General features: G+C 49.4%; 1 protein-coding gene across 2 annotated transcripts in view; it reads right to left on the bottom strand.

Moving 5' to 3' along the window:
• Positions 1 to 21,710, bottom strand: part of LOC147895332 (uncharacterized) — a 212,144-nt gene that overhangs the window by 67,061 nt on the left and 123,373 nt on the right. For both annotated transcript variants that reach the window (XR_015542004.1, XM_087383874.1), the window contains exons 16-17: positions 9,569 to 9,745; positions 9,373 to 9,460 (exon numbers count right to left, since the gene is read on the bottom strand). Coding sequence is in view for 1 of the 2 variants with exons in the window: in XM_087383874.1 (XP_087240000.1) it covers positions 9,373 to 9,460; positions 9,569 to 9,745 (265 nt within the window). In the remaining variant the exon portion in view is untranslated. The remainder of the gene's footprint in view (positions 1 to 9,372; positions 9,461 to 9,568; positions 9,746 to 21,710) is intronic.

Here is a 21,710-nt window from a genome sequence, read left to right as displayed (position 1 = left end):
TCAGGGAGAGTGTGCGGTAAATAATTTCAACTTGAATTTTTTCCTGGTAATGAATGATGTTAGGTCATTCAATTGATGTGTGTTGCATCAATTATTAATAATTCAAGTTTGCCTGCTTTTCACAGAGATATTTTGGAAGCCCTTAGAAAGGTTGGTGATATACTGTAAAAGCAATGGAATTTATTGGCCAAAGTTCAGGTACTGTTTTGTTGGATGCATTGCTTCTGTTTGGCATAATTTTGACCTCCCAATCATTATTGGTAGACCACTTAAAGCTTTGGATGTAATTGTTGAACATGCACGTGGAAAGGTTGGCAGTATTGGGATCTAGTTAGCAGTGCTAAAATTTATTAAATCTCAATATGGACTGTTTCCATTTGAGAGATGTGCCAGAATGGGATTTGTCAAATCTTCTGTGCATGGCATGCTAAGCAATGATGGTCACCTTGAGTGGGGGCAAATTTTAGTGCAATCTTAACAATGCAAAACATCCTTCACAAACTCCACATGGGAATTTTTTTGCTGCTAGCCAGTAACTTTCGATTTGTCTGCCTCTTTTCTCTACAGGATGGGCTTGTTTTGATCTTGCTTTGTTTATAGTCGGGATCTAGCAGTTGCACCTCTTATCTTAGGCTCTACTGACTATATGAGTTTATGGATCAAGAACCTCTCCTGTAATACAGGATCAAAGCTGTCAGTTTGTAAGCTATCAGTCATTGACCCTTTTTGGATGAGTTCTCACAGATTCCCGAGGTTGCCCCACGTTCGTGACTCTAGTTCTTTAGGAGCGAACATTTCATTGAAACCTGTGAAGAAAAACCTCAATGGAAGTCCAAACTTAAACTCTCAAAGAATAAAATCTAAAAGTTTGGGATTCCTCTTGAAATTAGAATCCCAAGGGCATGACAAGAGTCTGTAATCTTAGCAAAACTAAGATCTTAGCATATCACTTATAGCTAGGTTGCAGCACCTGCGTTTTCCACCACATAAACTAAAATTGGGATCAGCTGAACATTTTGTAGCTTCACCTCTTCCAAAATTTGAAATGTGTGAGGAAATACCTAAGAGAAGTGCCAAACTTTATACTCTAAAAATATGAGCTAGGAATTAGAGACTCCTCTTGAAATTAGAATCCCAATGGCATGGGAGAGTGTGTAATCCTGGTGGAGCTAAGATCACAGCATGATGTTGCATGGAAGCTGCTTGCCCACTACTCCATACCCAAGATTTAATCCTGGCCACAACCAAGAAATAGGACATTAAGGCAAGCCACAAATCAAAACCCTAGTACCAAACAGGAGCGTAAATGTTTATTGCACTTAAAGTGTCTCTCGTATAATGTGCGAATGTTGTTTCTCCCCACGTGTTTTCTTAGCCGGTGAGTTATCCATCTTCAAACTTGAAATCCCCCAATTATAACTGTTGTACGTCAGAGAATTTTGCATGTGACTGTCCTCGAGGTATTGAGGTTTGACGACGAGACCATGCTCCAAGACCCTCAGGAAGTAGTCATGGTAGAACTGGATCTTGGAGGGGAACTCCTCTCCCCCACAAGCCCTAGACGTATGGAGCTGGAGAAGGTCGAACGTGTGATACGGTTGATCTCATCTCGTGGGATCATCTCGGGTGGTGCATCCATGCTATACTGAAAGGGGGCAAATCTGTCCATCTGAATGTTGTGACTACAAAACCATGTGGATATCTATGAGTACCATGTTGTAGCAACACCGCTCTCTGCCAGTCGCCGAGAAGACTCCAATGCTAGCCTCGGTAATCTCCACTGGGGTAAGGCCCAGACTTTGTGGACGAATGTCATTGTCTGAAAGATGGCATCAACTTGGAGAGGGGTCATGTAGCGAACTCTGCCTGTATAATCTGATGGGGGACCGAGGGCTTACTAAGACACAGAGAGAGAAAGAGAGAAAGAAAGAAATATATACATGCCACAAGGGGTTGAGGCAAAGGGCGCGCTAAGACCCTTTGCTGAACTAAAAAGAGCTCAATGGCTCATGCAAAATCAAGTACTAAAATATAGCAAGGGACTAATAACTAGACTCAATCTCAAACTCAAAATCAGAGTCAGACGACATAGCCAGGTGCCATGGTGGCTCTCTTGTGAGCTGCAAAAATATCTCATATCTGCATCTATCTAGTCGTCTAACGTTGTGGCAAGGGCCATGGTCTCCGTGATCTCTATATCCGGTGGCCATATCAATAGTGACGCCTCTGGTCGAACGGCCTCCACCGAATGAATCTGTGATGGGCTAGACCTCCATCGTGCGTGACCTAGTCCGTCGTTGCATCATATGTGGCTCCTGCAGCTCTGTCAGCATCTCTCCTCGTCGTCTCATCCCACTAATCCATGTTGCCCTCATGTCACTAATTCAATGTTAGATGGCGAGGTCAGTGCTCGCGCAGAGGTACAGGGGCTCAGGGCATCCGGATAGGCCGGCTTCAGGGCGGATCACTCGACTTACAATCACATTTTTACACTTAGAGGGATCATTGAGGAGGCCAGACACAGGAGACAGAGAGTATATTGTTGCTTTGTGGATTTCCGCAAGGCATTCGACACCATTCCCCGCGCCCGACTCGTCAAACACCTGCAAAAGTTAGGCTACGACTCGAAGGTTATCTGGGCAGTAGTAGCTCTCTACGAGCGGGTGACCAGCTGGACCCCAGAGATCACGAGCACTATCGGAGTCAAACAAGGATGTCCCTTGTCATCGACTCTATTTGGCCTCTACATCGACGAGCTCGAGACCACCATCAGGACACTCGAAGGTGCAGGCTGCTCTCTTGCAGAGGCTGTCATCCAAATTCTCCTATATGCAGACGATGTAGTACTACTATCCTCTTCTGCTACTGGTCTTCAGCGACACCTGGATGGACTTCAGGTCTTCTGTGATACACATGACTTGAAGGTTAACCTTGGGAAAACCAAGGTGATGATCTTCAACACTTCCAGACCCGCTATGCATCGAGAGCAGTTCCTCTGCGTCGACGACCCTGTTGAGATAGTTGACTCTTACACATACTTGGGCATTGTCTTCTCAGGCCCGATATTCACGATGCGCCCGGCCATGCAGGCCAGGATCAGCCGGGGCTACGCCGCTCTTGCCAGGCTGGAGCGACAGTGCTACCACTCCCACTTCCAGGACCCGCGGACCAAGTCTCTCCTTTTTTATTCTTTGGTCCGCCCAGCAGGCATGTACGGTAGCCCGTGGTGGGGAGCCGACCTTTCAGACACAGAGTGGGCTCGAGTCGAGCGCCTATAGATACTGATGTTTGCTCGGATGATCCGCAGCAAACCATCGGTACCACACCAGATCATTCTAGCAGAGTTCGGCGCCTCACCCCTACAGCTTGATGCGGCTTTCCAGGCTATCACTTATCTCCACAGAGGCAGGGATTTCAGCTCCTCCGCTGACGGTCGCCTCCGCCTACCTTGGCTAGCCCTATCCTCCTCTATGGCCTTATCCGTTGATGGGGACCAGCGATGCTGGTATAGTCGTCTTTCCAGTTGGTTCACCCGACTGGTTAGACCGGTTGCCCAGTACAGCCTCGACGCTCCACCATCTCCCCTCTCCCCCACTGACCAGGAGGTCAACCGGCTCATTCGAGCGGATCTGCTCCAGCTCCACACCTGGCGGACATGGTTTCTTCACTCCGAGCTTCCTGTGAAGCTCGACTTCTACCGCCGACACTGCCTCCAGATCTCACAGGAGGGCTTCATCACACCTCCAGGTTACACAGCTTCATCTACAACATGAGCTCCGGATCTCCCTCGGTCAGTTTAGGGCTTCATCACACCGATTACGGATCAAGAGCGGACGCGCAGAGGGTATCCCATGAGAGAGCGGCCTTTGCCCACTTTGCGACTTGCAGGAGATCGAGTCGGAGGAGCACTTTGCTTTCAGATGTCCTATCTATTATGCCATTCGAGGCCGGTACCACTGCCTCTTCCGCGACGGATTCCGCCCCCTCCCACACATGCTGCAGTTCCCAGATCAGCGATGCCTAGCCACTTTCTTACATGAGATGACTCGCCACCGAGATACCTCTCTCCGAGCACGGCGACACGCGCAGCACACACAGCGTGAGGACACCCAGCGGCCCATCACTGATTTCTTCCAGTCACAAGATACCTCTCCTCAGTCTAGCCGACGACGCGGACGTGAGCGAGAGCCAGAGCCACGACAGCTGCGCCAGCGGACAGACTCACACATCCGGGTCCATGACATCTCATCTCTGCTCTCTCCCCGCCCCACCGGGGTTACCGTTCCCCTCATCCACAGGGCCACCCGCCGCCCCCGACAACCGAGCTCGACTAGGCCGCGTGACGTCAGAGGCCAATCATCTATCGCAGGGTTTTTTTCGGCCTCCTATTTGACGGCCCCTCTATGATTGGTCTCTGACGATCACCACCTGCACATATATATTGTATCTCCCCCCTCTGCCCCATTTTTGGTGCCCCCCCCCTTCTTTTTTGTATCATCTGGAGGTAGACACATATTTTTTGTATCAGGACTAGACACACCGTCCTTCATAACCTCTTTTTTGTAGAAACGGTTGGCTGGCCCGTTTTGAGACCGCCACCGTTATGCTCATTGTATCAGTTATCTTTAGTCTCATAGACCTTCACGGTCTCTCGAAGACTTAAATAAACTTTCTTTCTTTCTTTCTACCTCAACATGCCTAGGAGCAGTCTCTAATGTGTAGAAATCCATGACGTGTCGCTGAGCTCCGTCTACCCCTGTCTCCTGTGCCACTACCCTCTCCTACTCTGGATCTAACGCAGAAGGATCTCTCTATGTCGTGTCATCTCCATGAGGTAGAGGCCAATGCAGACCTGGTCTTGGAAGTAAATCAATCAGGAGAGAGGTCGGAAGCCATCTCCCTTCTGGAAGAGGCAGTGATAGCGTCCTGTCTCATAGTAGACCGGACAAGAACAAAGGACATGCTCCTCCATCTCTCTCTCCTAGAGAGTGCATAGTCTGCAAATCTGCTATTCCCTACGTGTATCTAGGGCTCTCCCTGTCTCAATCCTAAGCTAATGGGAAGAGGCACACATCTGTCCAATGGGAATCCTAAGGGCATGTGAAACCCACATGTCCTCCAGATACTGGCATCTGATGATCACTTCATCCTCCGACACTAGGAAATGGTTGCGGTAGAACCATGTCTTGGTTGGGAACTCCTGGTCCCCTTCCCAAGTCCGTATCGTATAAATCCAACCATATAATATGGTTGATCTCATCCCGTGGGACCAAGGGATCAGGAGCATCCAAGCTATACTGAAAGGGGGGGACATGATCCATCAAAATGCCCTGTCTGTCAAACCATCTGAAAATGTGTAGGCCATGTGAGCCCCACTCTCAGCTAGTCGTATAGGTGACTCCAATGCCACCCTCGGTAGCCTCCCTCTAGGTAATGTCCAGACCTTGTGAAGATAAGTGACCGTCTGGAAGATGGCATCAATCTCTAGCGTGTCATGGCAAACTATGCCAGTATGATTTGGTGGGGGACTAAACGCTTGCTCCGAATCATCATGGATCCCATAGTCACATGCAACCTCTCAAAGCATTGCCATTTAATTCATTGTTAGATCACAACCTCACAAAGGTGCTGCGTACATGGCTGTCGGCCTCACCAACGTGTCAAATAGCCACATCTTAGTCAGGGGGGCCTGAAAATGTGCTGCTCAAGCTGTGGGCTAGAGCTCCCTACTCTTGTGTGTGACGTGCCCTAGCTGCATAAATCTTCATGAAGACTGGCCCCGCAAAGACTGCCCCTAAGTAGGTGTAAGATTGTACGATCTCCACTGGCTCTCCTTGGTAGGTGAAGCTATGTTGATGAAGTGGCGGCCATGAGGTGTTAAAAATCATAACCTTGGTCTTTCCAAGGTTAACTGACAAGTCTCTCTCTATAAAACCCCTCTAGGGCATCTAGGTGTCTCTATAGGCCTGCCACTGAGAAGGATAGAAGGAGTATGTCATCCGCGTACAGTAATATATGTATCATCAAGTAGGGCCAGCCGCGATCCCCTACCTCATAGGCGGTCAATGAATGTCGCAATCTCATCAATATATAGAACAAACAGTGTTGATGAGAGGGACATCCTTGCTTCACTCCTATCATGCTCTCGACCCAACCTGATAGGTCTCTAGGGGCACGTACTCTCCCTTGGACTAACTCATATAGACTCACCACCCGCCAAATCATGACATCTAGAATCTCCATCTTCTATAGTCGTCCAATCAAGCAAGATCGTGGACTGTGTCAAAGGCCTTCCGAAAGCCTACAAAGTAGGCGTAGACTTTCTGGGATCTCGATCTCACCTCTTAAACGACTACCCGCAAAGTGAAGATATGATCAAGCTGTCTCCTAAAACTAGCCTATCCCAATGCTCATTGTCTGTGTGACTCTGTGTAGGAGCCAATCCCTCTCTTTAGTACCAACCCGTTAATCTTGGCCAGTGTGTGAGCAATCATGAGAGTGCAGTAGTTCCCAGTATCCATGGGATCCCCTTCTTTATGTATCGCCACAATGGTGGTGGTACTCCAAGCAAGCGGGAAGCCATGACACAACATGATTGAACACCTATGGTGCCCATGCGTGAAATGCTCAATCCGTAGCCCCTCATGGTCCTGGGCTTCCGGTTCTAGAGCCGACATAATGCAGCTCTCACATTTTGTGAGTGAATAGAATACAAGTGGTGGGCTTGGGTATAGCAGAGATAACAAGTGGTGCCATCAAGGACGCCATAGAGGGATATTGCATAGGTGTGCCATACATCTGGATCTGCGATGGGTATAGGTGGCTCCCCTCGTATCAGAGCCCCGCGTTCACTTTCACAAAAAGATCACATCACCTGCCTCTTATGCCACATCAAACGTCGTGAAACCCGTTGTGTCTCAAATCTAGTCAAATGTCCCAAAGCATGCTCTTGTATGAGGTAGGATCTCATTTCCCGGCACTCATCGTCAAACCATGGCTTCTGTGGCATCTTCCCAGCTGAGGGGCAAGTTGTAGATCTGATCGTAGGGAATGATGTGGTAGCGGCATCATGGATCACTGATACTAGTGTGTCTAAGGCAAGAGCAAGATCTGTATTCTTTCTCAAGGGGATTGCTAGCCCACAGGATAAGTGGCTCATGTGCAATGCATCAAGGGGATGATCGAAATGCACCCGGACCTGGGTGGGGGTAGAAGGATCACGTACTATGTCTGACAATGTAGTCAAGACACCAAAAGACAAGTATGAGTGGTTGGCACCAAGGCGGTGGGGAGGGGGACCACAAAGTCTGCACCCATGTCACAACCGATGAGCCCATCTAATCTACAATGCTATTGCCCCCTCCATGTAGTAAACATGTAAGCTCTCCAGGTAATGGCCATCGTTGAAGACCATTATATATGATCAGGTCATGTACCGCTCCCATCTCCAGTAGATGTCTCCCCTACCCTGTCACATGTGGTTGGATTTAGAAGGGTATTCCAATCAAGTATTTGGAATGCAAGTCGGTATGGATATCTCTCCATCACAACAATTCGCTTCTGTGTTGGAGAGCATAAGGACAAAGCTCCTCTTTTAGAGTTCGGCCAAGCTTGACCTTGCCTCTAGAGTTGTGGTGGTCAGCCAGGTTTTGTTGGCCATAGCTTGGTTTGTATGCTCTTGCTGGTGCCTGGTGCCATTCCACGGATTGTATCACTCAGCTTAAGATATCTGTAAGGGACTTTTTATGGAGTGGACTTGATGGCACAGCAGATGCTATAGCCAAGGTGGCTTGGTAGACCTTGATTCACCCTACACAAGAAGGGGGTCTCAACATCATAGATCCACATTTACAATGCAGGGCTTTGCTCTGCAAGATGGTGGTGAGGGGACTTATGCATGGGCAAGAGCATGGAAAGACTTCTCTATTCGCAGCATACAATTTTGTACACCTACGTCGGGAGGAGATTGGGTGGAGAGTACAAGATGGATTTTTACTTCAACCCACCTCAGGTCTCCTTCCTCCCCTCTTATGGCTGCTTCTTGAAGGCTGGGCCAGCTTCAGAGAGTTCCCCCTTCCTCGCGTGAAGAGACCAACAAGCAGCTTGTCATGTGGAACTATAGCATACTTGATGAGCATGGCAGACCACTTGTTGGTACCTCTCACTACACGCAGTGGTATAGGTGAGAGAGGGGCCCTGCCTCTACTGTGGGATCCTGGAAAACTTTCAAAAGATCATCATTAAGACTCAGAGTGGTACATAGACCCTCACCCGCACCTTATCACCCTAGGTGCATGGAGATTGTGGCTTTATGGGGGTGTTCCAATAAAGTTTTTGCAGTGGGATCTTGGTGAGTGGGAGTGGATAGACGAAGGGCACTGAGAGAGGAGCCTCCGCTTCTTTCATTACACTATTAGCAATGCCAAGAGATTCAGGTGACTTGTAGAGGTTAAAGGCCATTTACAGCTCCCCATTGGGAGGGGTTTGAGATTTCTGCTGGCATACAGAAGAACTCTTGAAAGAGACTCTGGAGATCCCTCAAGAATAGAAAATTCACTCTTTTCTTTTGGCTTTCTATTCATGGTGGGATTGTAGTGAGCTTGTGGAGATCCATGTTCGAGGATGACCCTACTTGTCCTTGTTGCTCTTTTGTTGTGGAGTCAGTTTAGCATTGTTTATGGGATTGCAGACAGGCAAGGATTATTTCAAGGTGATAGCAAAGATCCTCATTACTTTTGTCACTTCCCCCTTCTTCATGACTTGGGGCTTAGTTGCTTGGCTCTCTACCGTGGCCTCAAGGTTTTTATGGAGACATGACTCCTCTTGGGTTTTATTGATTCAACACCACTTAGTGGAGTTATGCTCTCTGTATGATGCTCCTGCCTTACCATTTAGAGCTGTGCATGCCTCTGTGGACTCCTCATGGGGGACGAGTATTGCAGCCTGGCATATCTGGACAGTCAGATGTACAAAGGCATTAGATGGGACCCAAGTTCACCCTTCTCATACTTTGGCCAGTATATGGACTGACACTATACATACAATGATGGCCATCTATGCATGCATGCAGGGGTCCTCTTACGCAGCTTCTCTGAAGAGGGCTGTGTTCTTTAGGGAATGCAGGGATTCACCCTTCTCCTCTAAGTTTATTATAGAGTTGAGATGGCATTTTCAACCTCGACCTCGGTTGTTTTCCACCTCAATATGAGCACTTTTCTTCATGCATTGCATGATGTATTTCCACTTTGAGCTTGCTCTCATGGCGGGTTCTATTCATACTTAATGGAAGTCTCTTTTTTGAAAAAAAAGCAAAAAAAAAACAGCAACAAGACAGCAGAAAAAGACAACGGAGATATTTTGCAAGTATCTCACCATTGGTGTTGCCCATCTCTTGTAGACACGTAATTGAACTCTTTACTAGACCCTCAGCATGAGAGACTAGTGAATTCATCATGGCCACCTGTTGAATGAAGACAACAAATGCTTGAATAATTTCCCATCCAACTCTCACCATTGAAAACAAAGAATAACCAATTGCCTCTTAAACAATAAAAGAAATGGCACTCACCTCTGCCGTTTCGAGGTATAAGTGAATACGTTTAACAACACTTTTCATTGAAGGTATTGTGATCTCATTGAAAGTGACACATGATTTCACAAAATCTATAGAGCGTCGAGTTGACATTCCTCGCAAGATCCTCAAAGTCATCATTGCCAGCCTATTGCTGAGGTGCACCACTGTTTCCTTCTCATGCAGATTACACCCATTTCGAAGGCATTAATGGATGCAGAAATGTAACATTTTGGAGTGCATGAGCAAGATACAAAAATGCATGACATAAGTTTGGACAGAAAGAAACCAATGAAAATTTGAAGTTCAGAAATAAACAGAGACCATGCACAGTATTTTGATCATGTAGAAGAAAATTTCAAATATATATTCTGATTTCATAAATTCAGATCACCTAGAGGCATGTTGTCCATGCAGAAAAACATTTCAAAAGGGCAGCCAGTTCAAAACGATGAAGTCTTCCATTGCACTCTAGAAAACAGTGTATGAAGAATTCTAAGCTTAACAAAAATAATCAGACAGTCTCCTTCATGTCTGACCCTTCTACTGTGTAATGCTTTGTACAGAAAACCAAGCATTATAATGTAGAATTTGAGAGGATACTGGCAAATAAATTCCTAGATTTAGATGATGACACAGTCACACACAAATTGACCTTCTTCATTGTTGATGCTTAATCCCTCCCCCCAACCTCTCCTCCTCTCTCTTCTACTCTCTTACCTAAAACTCTCACACCCTAACCTTTTGCCCTTAAACATTCAGCACGGCCAAGACCGTCGGCACGTCCTATTCCAGTCCTCCCCCGTTGGATGCCAGTCAGAGTTGCTGAGCTAGTTCCACATCAGGAGGCTACTGATGGCACCACGGACCCATCCTTTCAGGCAAAAGATATTCATGTCCTAGTTCCTAGTGCTGAAGAGGTTGCTCCTATCCCCTCAGATATTCATGTGAAGGAGCTTCCATCTATAGAGCAATCTGTTGCCGAAACCTGTGCCATACTCCATGCTAATGCTACTTATATGGCCGAGCTTCATCAGCGCCCCCTTTTCTCTTCTGCTTCTCTTTCTTCACCTCTTGACAGAGGTAAGAGGATTATTGCTTCTACTCCACCTTCCGCAGGGATCATCCGCACACCTGCGCCAGATGCATCACTCAGGATTTCTTTCTCAGTTCTGGCAGACATGGCAAAGTTTGAGTTAGAGGAGAAGTTTGTACGCTCTACCTTTGGGGAGCAGGTTATTCACATCACCTTGGATAGAGATTCCCCTTCTGCAGGTGTGGGACTGCTTTCCCCAGTTGAGGATTTTTCCCAGGAGAGGGATGTCTCCACTACCAAGTCAGGTAAGGTTTTTTGATACATCCAAAACTGCTAACTCCTAACTTTTATCAAATCACGGGCACAGGCACGAGGATTTTTCTCCCAGCCAACCTCGGTGGTAGTAAGCTCTCTCTCTCTCTCTCAAATTCGTTACGTGAAAGCTCTTGCTTACGAAATTCCACCAAGCCCCAAAATTCCCTAGATGGATATAGTATGCCACATGTCTTCATTCTAGGGTCCCTTCTTAATGCATCATTTACCCCTCTCTTGGGATATCATTAAAACCATTTGCCCCTTGACACATCTCATGCATTTAGGTCCCTTAGCCTTAGATCCACCTAGTCTAGTGCCATGTCACCCTCACCAAGGACCTTGACCTTGATTCCTTTTTTATCATTTACATGAAGCCCAAACAAATATAATATAAACATTGATCCTTTAAGAAAAATGCCGACTGACCCTTCCGAGGTCATGTTACCTCGACTTGAGTGTAACATTCCTTCCCTCTTCAGGCATTAGCGTCCTCGATGATAAAGTCTGGGAACACTCTCCGTAACTGGTATACGGATTCCCAGGTAGCTTCTGATAGAGGTAAACCATGCCATGCAACCAACACCGTGGGTATCTTCCGATTGCGTACTTACATTGTTCCTCGGTCCAGGATTCCTATTGGTTTGCGTCTTGCATTATCCTCTATCTCCTGAAACAAAATAACACCCTCAATAAGTGAGTCACCTGTATGCAAAAATTTCTTTAAACGAGAAACGTGAAATACTGGGTGCACCTTACAACTCTGGGGCAATTCTAATTTATAGGCTACCTTGCCTATTCTTTTTAGAATTAACCATGGCCCACAATATTCAGGTGATAATTTAGCACACTCTCCTGCAGTCAAAGACTTAGAGTGCAAAGGAACTCTGAGAAAAACTTTTTCTCCTTCCTTAAATTCTCTAGTGGATCGGTTTTCATTCGCAAACGCCTTAGCTCTATCCATAGCTTGGCGGATGTTAGCTCTCGCAAGTGCTAGCATCTCCCGCATCTAAACCACAAAGTTCGCGACACTAGGCACTTTCTGAGGTATTCCAAGGGCCATAGACATTCTTATTTTATATTACTAGTGCACATCCTCATTCACATCACACTAATAATGTGTTTGTTATTGGTTCATTTTAATTATTGCACAGTTCCCCCGCCAAGTATGGAATCAATAGCATTCCGATACATGGGTCAAATGTGAACATAGAGCTACAAGTATAACCAAGCTCTTAGAGGTACTTCCATTCATTTTGATCATCACATCTAGTGAACACTTGAAAGGTTGCCATTTCCACACCTACTTTCCTAGTCATTGCAAACCGCTAGAGCCTTCACTCAGATCCTATAACAGTGTACACCTTCTTGCCAAGCCTGTCTTGGACTGCCATAGCCTTCACTCAACCTCTACAAGACTACCCATTTTCTTCTAAAGCCACACAGGCCATCCAAAGTAGATGCCTCGAACTCAAATCTACAGCTCTAATTGTACACAATCAATCTAATCAAAATCCTTGAAATTTCGCTATCTTGCTTGACCAAATCCTCATATGACTTTTTCTTTTGCATCACAAATGAAAAATCCAAGCTAGGTGCCAACCAAAGAGATCCTCTTAGGAACCTCTGAACGAGCTGCTGCTCCTCCCCGCTCCCTTGCTGCCCCCTCTCCCCCAGCCCCTCCCTCCCTCTCTCCCTTGCCCTTAGCCCATCCCCATCCCCCTCCCTCAGCCCCTCCCTCCCTTCTCCTCCTTTCCCTCTCAGCCCACCCCCTTCCCTTCAGCCCGCTCCCTCTCCTCTCCCTCTCAGCCTGCGCCGACGCCCCCTCTCTGCCTCTCAGCCCGCCCCCTCCCTGCCTCTCCTTCCTCTCCCTCTCCTCTCCCTCTCAGCCTACGCCGCCCCCTCCCTTCCTCTCAGCCCGCGCCCTCCCTGCCTCTCAGCCCACCCCCTCCCTGCCTGTCCTTCCTCTCCCTCTCAGCCTGCGCCGCCGCCCCCTCCCTCCCTCTCCTCTCCCTCCTCCCCCTTTCCTCTCAGCCCGCCCCCTCCCTGCCTCACAGCCCACCCCCTCCCTGCCTCTCCTTCCTCTCCCTCTCCTCTCTCTAGCCTGTTGTTATGCTCTAGCCGAGATAGCATGACCTCGGAAAGATCGGTGGGCATTTTCTCTTAGATGACCGACTTCTGTAATATTTAATGTGCGTAAATAAAATGGTCAAGAGAAGTAACTGCCAAGGTCCTAGGTGAGGGTGTAATGGCATTGACTAGGTAGTTCTGAGTGCTAAGGCCTAGGTGCACCTAAATGTGTAATAATGCCAAGCGGCAAATGGTTTAATTGTGCCCCAAGAGAGGGGTAAATGGTGTACCAAGTAAAAAGGGCTAAAATGATGACATGTGGCAGAGGGAACCATCTAGGGAGTTGTGGGTTTTGTGGATAGGCATGAGACAAAATTACGTATCTGATGAAATTGCGATCCACGAAAACAAGGCTGGGTGGACATACGAGATGCCATCGCCCGTGATTGAGAAGACCAAGAGAGAGATATAGAATAGGTTCGTTTCATTTTGGTATCAAAGCCTACGGTAGAGATCAAAGGCTGGATGAACGGGATGAGAAGTGCAGCGTGATAATCGGCTGCCCGTGACGACGAACAACGTGGTGGCTGAGTTCGGGTTGCGGGAGATTTCGAGAGGTTGGCGACGTGCTGCGATGGCATGGCGCACCTTTGACGGACAGCAGGCGTGGAGCGTAGGTGTGGCTATCTCGGCTAATTTGACGGATAGCAGGCGTGGAGCGTCGGTGTGGCTATCGAGCTTGGGAACGAGGGGGAAAATAGCGGAGCAGGCTGGTGGTATTCTCCGAGTGAACGAGCTAGTCGTCCGACAATGTGCGGGTATGCTGAGCGGTGATGTGCACCCGTGATAGACGAAATCGAGACAGAGAATTAGATAAGGCACGGGATTTCTTGAAGAGGGGAGACTGTACATCTGAGAAAGAGGAGCGTGTGAGCTCGAATTGCGTGGAGCTTCCAGGGAGCAGTTCTTTTCTCTTTTATACAGATTTTCAATTTGCAGTCGATTTATTTCTGTACAGAAGAGTTTGCAGTCGACTCATTCCTGTACAGCAGAGGCTGTCGTTTAATAGTCCTGTATAAAAAAAAGGGGATTCTGAAAAACAAAAAGAAAAAAACCTATATTCCCTTTTGAAACTATGGAGGCAGAAGGACAAGATTCCAGGGTGAATCCTAGTGAATCTAGAGCACGGTCTACACAATAAATGTCCCATCACACAACACCTACTCTAGTGGGTAGGATTTCGGTATTAGAAGATGCTTTACAGCAAATCATGAACCAGCAGCTTCAAGTGAACGCTGGTCAGAATGAGATTAGGGAGATGGTGCAAGCCTTGTCGGCTAGGCAATCTAGAATTGATAAGGGCAAAGCACCAGCAGAGCCAGAGCCCAGTATACATTCATCAGAGCGTGCGAGGGTCAAGGTGCTTAATATTGCCAACTATAAACTGGAGAAGTACGCTGGTCGGATGACCGAGCACAGTTCTGATGTGATCGAGGTTTGGTTACACAAGTGGGAAGAAGCCTTCGCCATTTGTGAAATCAGATCTGATCTAAAGAAAATCCGTGAGGCCACTCACCTGTTTATTAAGGCAGTGGATAGATGGTGGATAAAGCAACAGAAAGATCAAGTTGCCCCTACCACCTGGAAAGGGTTTAAAGCTGAATTTAAGAAACACTTTCTTCCACCTGACGAAGAGTCCCGAGCTTGGGATGCTTATAGAAACCTTCGTTAGAGGAATTTGTCGGTGGCAGAGTACACTGACAAGTTCAGGGAATGTGTTATGAAGATAACAGACCCTCTCCCTATGTCGGTTCAGTTGAAAGACTATATTTATGGACTAAACGACAAAATTAAAATGGAAGTTCGGGCTAAATATGTGACTACATTAGATGAATCTATTGCAGTAGCCCTGAATTATGAGGATGCCAGAGGCAGATCTAGTGGATTTGTGCAGACAGGGACTCAGTATGAGTACCCGAGAAAAGGGGGATTTCAGAGGAAATGGACTTCAAAGACAAGTGTCTCCCAGCCGAGTGCCCAAACCAAGCAGGTGAAGCCGATTGAGGGACCAGCAAAAACAAGTACCACCGTTGGGGTGAAAAGGAAAATAACTCCAATAGCAGCCCAGGCTTGGTCAAAGTCCTCGTTGACCCCTGAACAAAAAGAGAAAGCTAGAAAAGAAGGATTGTGCTTCGGCTACCTTCAGCGACATCAGTGGAAAGATTGTCCACTGAATAAAGACCGTCGCACGGCCAATATGATAATATCTGAATGCGACGCGAAAATGCAGGAGAGTCCCAATGCGGAACATATGAAGATGCAATTGGCGGGACCTTCTCAGAGGTTAGTACCTGTGTTGTTAAGTGTGTCTGTTACTAAGTTAGTAAGCGGTGCACCTGATAACATCCTTTCAAAGCCCGCAGCAACGGGGTATACAGTTTTCGATGAGCCCGAGTTGATTAAAATGAAAGGGCAAGTAGCCAATCATGATGTGATTGTGTTGTTTGACTCAGCGTCAACACACAATGTAATCAACTCGAAGCTTATTCAAAGGCTCAAGTTGAAAACTAGTCCGTCTAACTATGCTTATACGGTCAGGATGGCGGACGGAAGTTCAACTGAAGTATGGGACCAAAGGGTTACCCAGTTGGAACTTCGAATTCAGGACTATGTTGAGAAGCTGGACTTTGAACTGACCAAACTTGCTCACGCCGATATAGCCCTAGGCATGGCTTGGCATTTTGGGAAAAATCCAGCCATTGATTGGAAAAAGCATATTTACCAGTTCAAGATGAACAGGGTAGAATATGTTTTGCGAGGTGAAAAGGATTTACCTCGAGAACCATTGATTTCAGCCATGGAAATTCGAAAGACTCCGAAAGAGTTTCTGTGTCTGTGTATAGCATCCGTAGAGTCGATTGATGATGCATCGACTAGCACTGAGGCTACCTAAGATGGGAAAATGACCGAGTTGGCTAAAGAAATATCAGAGAAGTTCTCTGAATGTTTTAGGGATGAACTACCTTATGGGTTACCTCTAGAGCGGAAAGTTCAGCATAAGACTGAACTGATCCCAGAGGCGGAGGTGCATAGACAACTAAAAGAATACCTTAAGTTAGGGTAGATTCAACCAAGTTTCTCACCTTTTACTTCGCCAGTGATATTAAAGAAGAAAAAGGATGATACGTTTCGCCTCTGTATAGATTACAGAGCATTGAATAATATCACTGTTAAGCACAGGTATCCGATGGCTCGGATTGATGATTTACTAGATGCATTACATAGAGCCGTGATTTTCAGCAAGATAGATCTTAAGTGTGGCTACCATCAGATCCGGATTAGAGCCGAGGATGTGCATAAAACCGCTTTCAGAAGTAGGTTTGGTCATTATGAGTTTTTGGTAATGCCCTTTGGACTTACCAATGCTCCAGCGACATTCGTCATGCTTATGAACGATTTACTACGTCCGTATATCGGAAAGTTTGTAGTACATTTTATTGACGATATTCTAGTGTTCAGTAAAAGTATTACTGAGCATCGTGAACACTTGAGAATAGTGTTCAGTACTTTGAGGAAAGCCACTCTTTATGTAAATAAAAAGAAAACTATACTGTGTATGGTTAGGCTTGAATATTTAGGGTTCATAATTACTCCACAGGGGGTAGAAATGGATCCAAAGAAAGTGGCTGCGATACTGACATGGCCAATCCCTCAGAGTCTGACCGCGTTGCGATCATTCTTGGGATTTGTCCGGTTTTATTTTTTGCCGAAAAAACAGTTCTAATTATATTACTTCGAGAACAAGATACAAGAGGTCAGCTTATAGCTGACGGGCTGCGTTCACAAACCGGACGCAGCCCAAAAGGTAGCATAATAAATCATACTCTCACGGAGGAATATGCTGAGTGTGAATGAACAGCCATCGGGGTGGTGAGTAGTGCCACCGAAGGCCCTGCGTAGTCTGCTCGAAGAAGAGGCTCTGTGTATCCCAAGCCTGGAGGAAGCGTCTCCGCTTCTCCTGACCAGCCCGGGAGTCTCCCTGAATCTGGTCCCACTGGCCTCTGAGGGTATGAATAATCTCACTCCAAATCTCCGCCATGATCTGGGCAGTCGATAAGGAGGTGCCACCGAGGATCTGCGCGCAGCGCGAGGTCCAGATGTGCCATCCTGTAATGCTGCTGATAATCTCCCAGACTGGCTGCCTCTCCCGAACTCCTGTATCAGCCTCTGCTAGGTGCTGTGGGATACCCTCGAGCGGCCCCCACGTCCCCTGTGTGATAAGGAAAGTGGGGTCCTGCTGGCATGCCTCGAACAAGTGATGAAGACCAGGTGCGGTGCTGCACCAACAGAACGCGCCCCAAGTGATCACTCCTAGCTCTGGTGCTGCACGAGTAAGAAGCCCGAAAGTCCACCTCCACACTTCCTGGGCGCGCGTGCAGCTCCACAGGCAGTGTTTTGGTGACTCCTCATCCGCATGGCAAATCTGACAGCAACCGTCCTGGCCTATCTGCCTCAACCAGCTCCCCACTGGAAGACCTTTGTGGGTAAGAAGCCACAGGAAGTATGAGATCTTCCGCGGCCGCCAGCTCTCCCACAAGGCCTTCCAGAAAGCCTGCAAAAAGAACCTGGAAATACCCTGTGCGTACCAGCTAGGACGCTGGGTGGGGGGGCGGCTCTGCATCCTCCCGAGAACTCGCCTGCCCAGAGTCGTGCTGTAAGCGAAGAAGGAAGTCGGCCCCTGTCCTGTCACAATCTCTGGCCACCACCACTCTCCTGGGTCCCACTCAAGCTCTGACAAGGCCCGCCCCTCCCAGAGCCAAAGACGCCAAAGCTGCAACTGGTCCTGCTCGATACTAGGGTCGGTATGCCAGACCTTCCCCAGAAGGCCTACGACCCTAACCCTCTGCCACGGGAGTAGGGGGTCGATGAGCGCATCCTCTCTCCTGAGTCGTCCGTCCCCTGAAACCGCGAAGAAGGCGATAGAGGAGTCATCCAAACGTCCTGCGACCACCAGTGGGATGCCACGGGGGGTGAACTGTCCCAGCCAGTGGGTGTCTCCAGGCATGAGGACCTGAGGCTCAGGTGGGGCCAACCAAGCGGCTGGGATCGCACCGTCGATCTCCGTGCGTCTCGCCTGGACTCCGCGTGCACCTCCCGCTGCGTCTGCAAGATCGGCCATCTCCAGATGTCTGTACGTATCCCTCCAAACTCGAAGGGACCGGGCTGGCCCCCTCGTCCAGCCGTCCCACCTGATATGTGATCTCTCCCCCAACTGAAGGCCCTCGGCGTCTCTGACCTGCCCATTCCAGACGAGCGGCTGGCGATCGATCTCCTCCTGACAGCTGGGCTGGGACTGAATGAGACTGAGACGGAGCCGCCTCCAAACCATGAGGAGGCTACGAACGAGTGGGGAGCGGGGCTGAGTGAGCGGGGCGGAAGTGAAGATCCACCTGAAGGACGGTAGCCACTCTCCACCTCGGCGCGGGACACAAGAGCCGACTCCCTGCTGAAGTAACATCTTCCACGTCTGCCCCCCTGGGGTCAAACCGCGGATGATAAGCTTGCCTAACAAGGCCTGACTCTGAAGCTCTGGATCAATGACCCCCAGACCCCCCTCCGCCTGCGGAAGAATGACTGTCTGCCAAGCAACCCTGGCTCTGGTATCTCTCTGCCCATCCTCCCCAGACCAAAGAAAGTTCCGAACCAACCTCCTGAGCTGTGCCACGCTGGATCTCGAGAAGCACCAACAGGAAGCCACATACCAAGCCGTGGCTAGAAGGACTTGGTTAACTACTAAAGCACGACCTGCAAGGGACAGCTTAGCAGTGCTCCAGAAAGCCAGCTTCCGTCGGATGGAATCTAGCACCGGGAGAAACTGCTGAGCTGGCGTAATGTCTAGGTCAACCTGGAAGCCAAGGTATCTAGCTGTCTGTCCACGTGGAATCCATCTGAAGCCCAGGAATCGCCCCCACTGAGAACACGCCCCCGGGTCTGTGAGAAAACCAACTGATTTGTTCCAGTTGATTTTCGCACCAGCGGCCGAGCAGAAAACCTCCAGGGCCATCCGCACCCTCTCTAGCATCCTCTCATCGTCCTGGACATAAAGGGCTGTATCATCTGCGTACTCTGAGTCCAGAAGCTCCGTGTCCTCCCGGAATGGAAGGCGAACACCCCTGAGCCCTGTGGACCTCGCCCGAAGGTAGTAAGTCATGGCCTCGGCGAAGAAGAGAAACAGATAAGGAGCCAGGGGACAGCCCTGACGTACTGATCTCTCCAAGCTGAAACGCTCACCCATCCTGCCTCCAATGATGACTCTGCTAGACGCTGTCCTGTACAAAGCTGAGATACCCTGAATCCAGCCTGCCGGGAAACCTAGCCGCTCCAGAGTCCCCTCCAAAAAGGACCAATCCACGCGATCGTAGGCCTTCTCGAAGTCGAGAAGTAAAATGGCAAGGTGTGAACCGCTGTACTGAGCCCACTCCGCCGCCTCTGAAAAGGTGAAGACATTATCCAGGATACTGCGATCCTGGACAAAGCCTGTCTGAGTGTCATGGACGAGGTCTGGGAGTAGAGGTCGAACTCTGGCACTGATCATCTTGGCGAGGATTTTGTAGGCAGTGGTAAGGAGAGTGATCGGACGCCACTGGCGGATCTCCTGTCTATCTCCTCCCTTCGGGATGAGGCAAATCAGTCCCGAGGAAAGGCTCTCTGGCATCTGACCGCTGCTGAAAATCCCCTGCAGAGCTGCAAGGAGGGGCTGATGGATCTGGTCCCAGAAGGAGGTGAAGAAAGCTCGGGATAGCCCATCCTCACCTGGGCATTTCTGCCCATCAATAGCCATCAAGGCCTCCAACATCTCATCCGCGGTGAACGGCGCCAACAACGTCGCCTGCATGCTGGGCTGGACCAGGGATGGAATGTGCCTCCACACCTCCTCACGGTCACGACTAGCACGAGGGGCAAGTGGCTCCTGCTGGAAGAGGGTCCTGTAGAAGTCAGTGGCCAACCCCAGGACCTCCCCCGGGTCCGTAACAATGTGACCATCCGCTGTCCTGAGACTCCGTAGCTGATCACCTGCAGCTCTCTGGCCGTGTGTCCTGAAGAACTCCCTGCACATCCGGTCACCCTTCCGGGCCCAGAAGGAGAGAGAGGCGTGATAGGAGAACTCGGAGCGACGCTGGAGGGTCTCCTCCAAGAGGGCTCTGGCTCGAAGGGCCTGGATCCGAAGCTCCTCCGAGCCCGGGGAAGACTGCTGAAGTCGCTGAATGGAGGCGAGGTCCCTCCGAAGAGCTCTCTCTCTGCCCCACCAATCCTGTCGAACCTGTAGGGCTGCGAGCTGGCAGATCTGGCTGGACTCCTGCAGAGCCTGCGCGACCGAGTCTACCAGATCCATGCCCTCCCCCCAGTCTCTGTCCCAAAGACTGCAAATGCTGCTACGGACGTCCACCCTCGAGAAGATGGAATCGGGAATCCTGCATGATCGGGGGGGGAGAGTCTGGGCTGCCGAATCTAATGAGAGGAGCACAGGCGCATGGTCGGATAGTGTCGTCCCTGGAACAATGCCCGCCTGGCCACCTCTGCTGATGGCCCAATCACTGACATAAAACCTATCAAGCCGCTCCAGGAGTCTGCCTCCTTCCCTGCGGAAGCCCCAAGAGAAGTCCAGGCTCCCGTGCCAACGCCGGAAGGACGGGTCTCTCCAACTGTCCCTCCCTCCTGTCGCGAAGATGAAAGAGTCCCAAGCTGACTGCTCTGCCTGAGCCATACCTGTGAACTCCGGATCTCTACCCTGCTGGTCCTCCAAGGTCTCCAGGTTGTTGAAGTCTCCTCCAACAATCCAGGAATCCATGTCTGGAAGAATCCCTGTAAGTGTCCTCCAGAAGGTGGCTCTGCATCTGAGGTCTGTGGGAGCATAAATGTTGAGGATTCCTATCTTGGATCCCTCCAAATTCAGGCCTACCCAAAGGGCTCGGCCTGGGATCAACGTGCCGTGACCGAAAACTGACTGAGCTAACTGCTCGCACACGGAGGTACAGACCCCCCCGCTCCTCCCCTGTGCGCCGATCGAAGGCTCCCAATAAGTGTAGGAGCGTCCAGGGAGAACCTTCCCGCAGCTACGGGCATGAGCCGCAGAAAGCTTGTGCTCCTGGAGCAGCAGTACATCCAATCGACCAATCACTGCAGGCTGAAGTTCCTGACGCAAAATGAGCTTCCTGGGACCACGGGTACTCGAAGAGTGAAACCCGTTCACATTCCAGGATACGAGGTGTAGGCTCATGGAGAGGGATGGGGGGCTGCGAACAGCTGTCTGCTCGCAGAAGAAGTCGAAGAAGAATCAGACAGATCGGAGTGGAGGCGCTGCCGCTTGTGAGAAGGTTTGGAGGGGGAGACGGGGTCGTCCTGCCCGTTCTTCAACACCTTCAGCAAAGGCGAGAGGCCTCTAGTGCCATGAACAAATGCTTTCTCGAGCCAGCTCGAGATCTCTGAAGCGGTCATCCCGTAGAAGGTTCGGAGTTTCTGTTGGGACCAAGCTCTGACATCCTGGGGAAGAGGCCATGCCAGGGGGGGTCTGAGGATCACGATCAATCGGAAACGTTTGGCAGCGCAACGCCACCGCAAGCGCACATCGCCCTCGGACCACTGAGTCTCGAGGAGCTGCCCACCGGACGGGCCTATCCAGGAGCAAATCTGGGCGTGTGTCTGCTCTCTGAGAGCCTCCCA

Source organism: Dipteris shenzhenensis, chromosome 13 (genome assembly GCF_047967505.1).
Source record: "Dipteris shenzhenensis isolate YYH24624 ecotype China chromosome 13, Dip_SZ_1.0, whole genome shotgun sequence".
Lineage (NCBI taxonomy): Eukaryota > Viridiplantae > Streptophyta > Polypodiopsida > Gleicheniales > Dipteridaceae > Dipteris > Dipteris shenzhenensis.
This window is presented reverse-complemented; position numbering and strand designations above follow the sequence as displayed.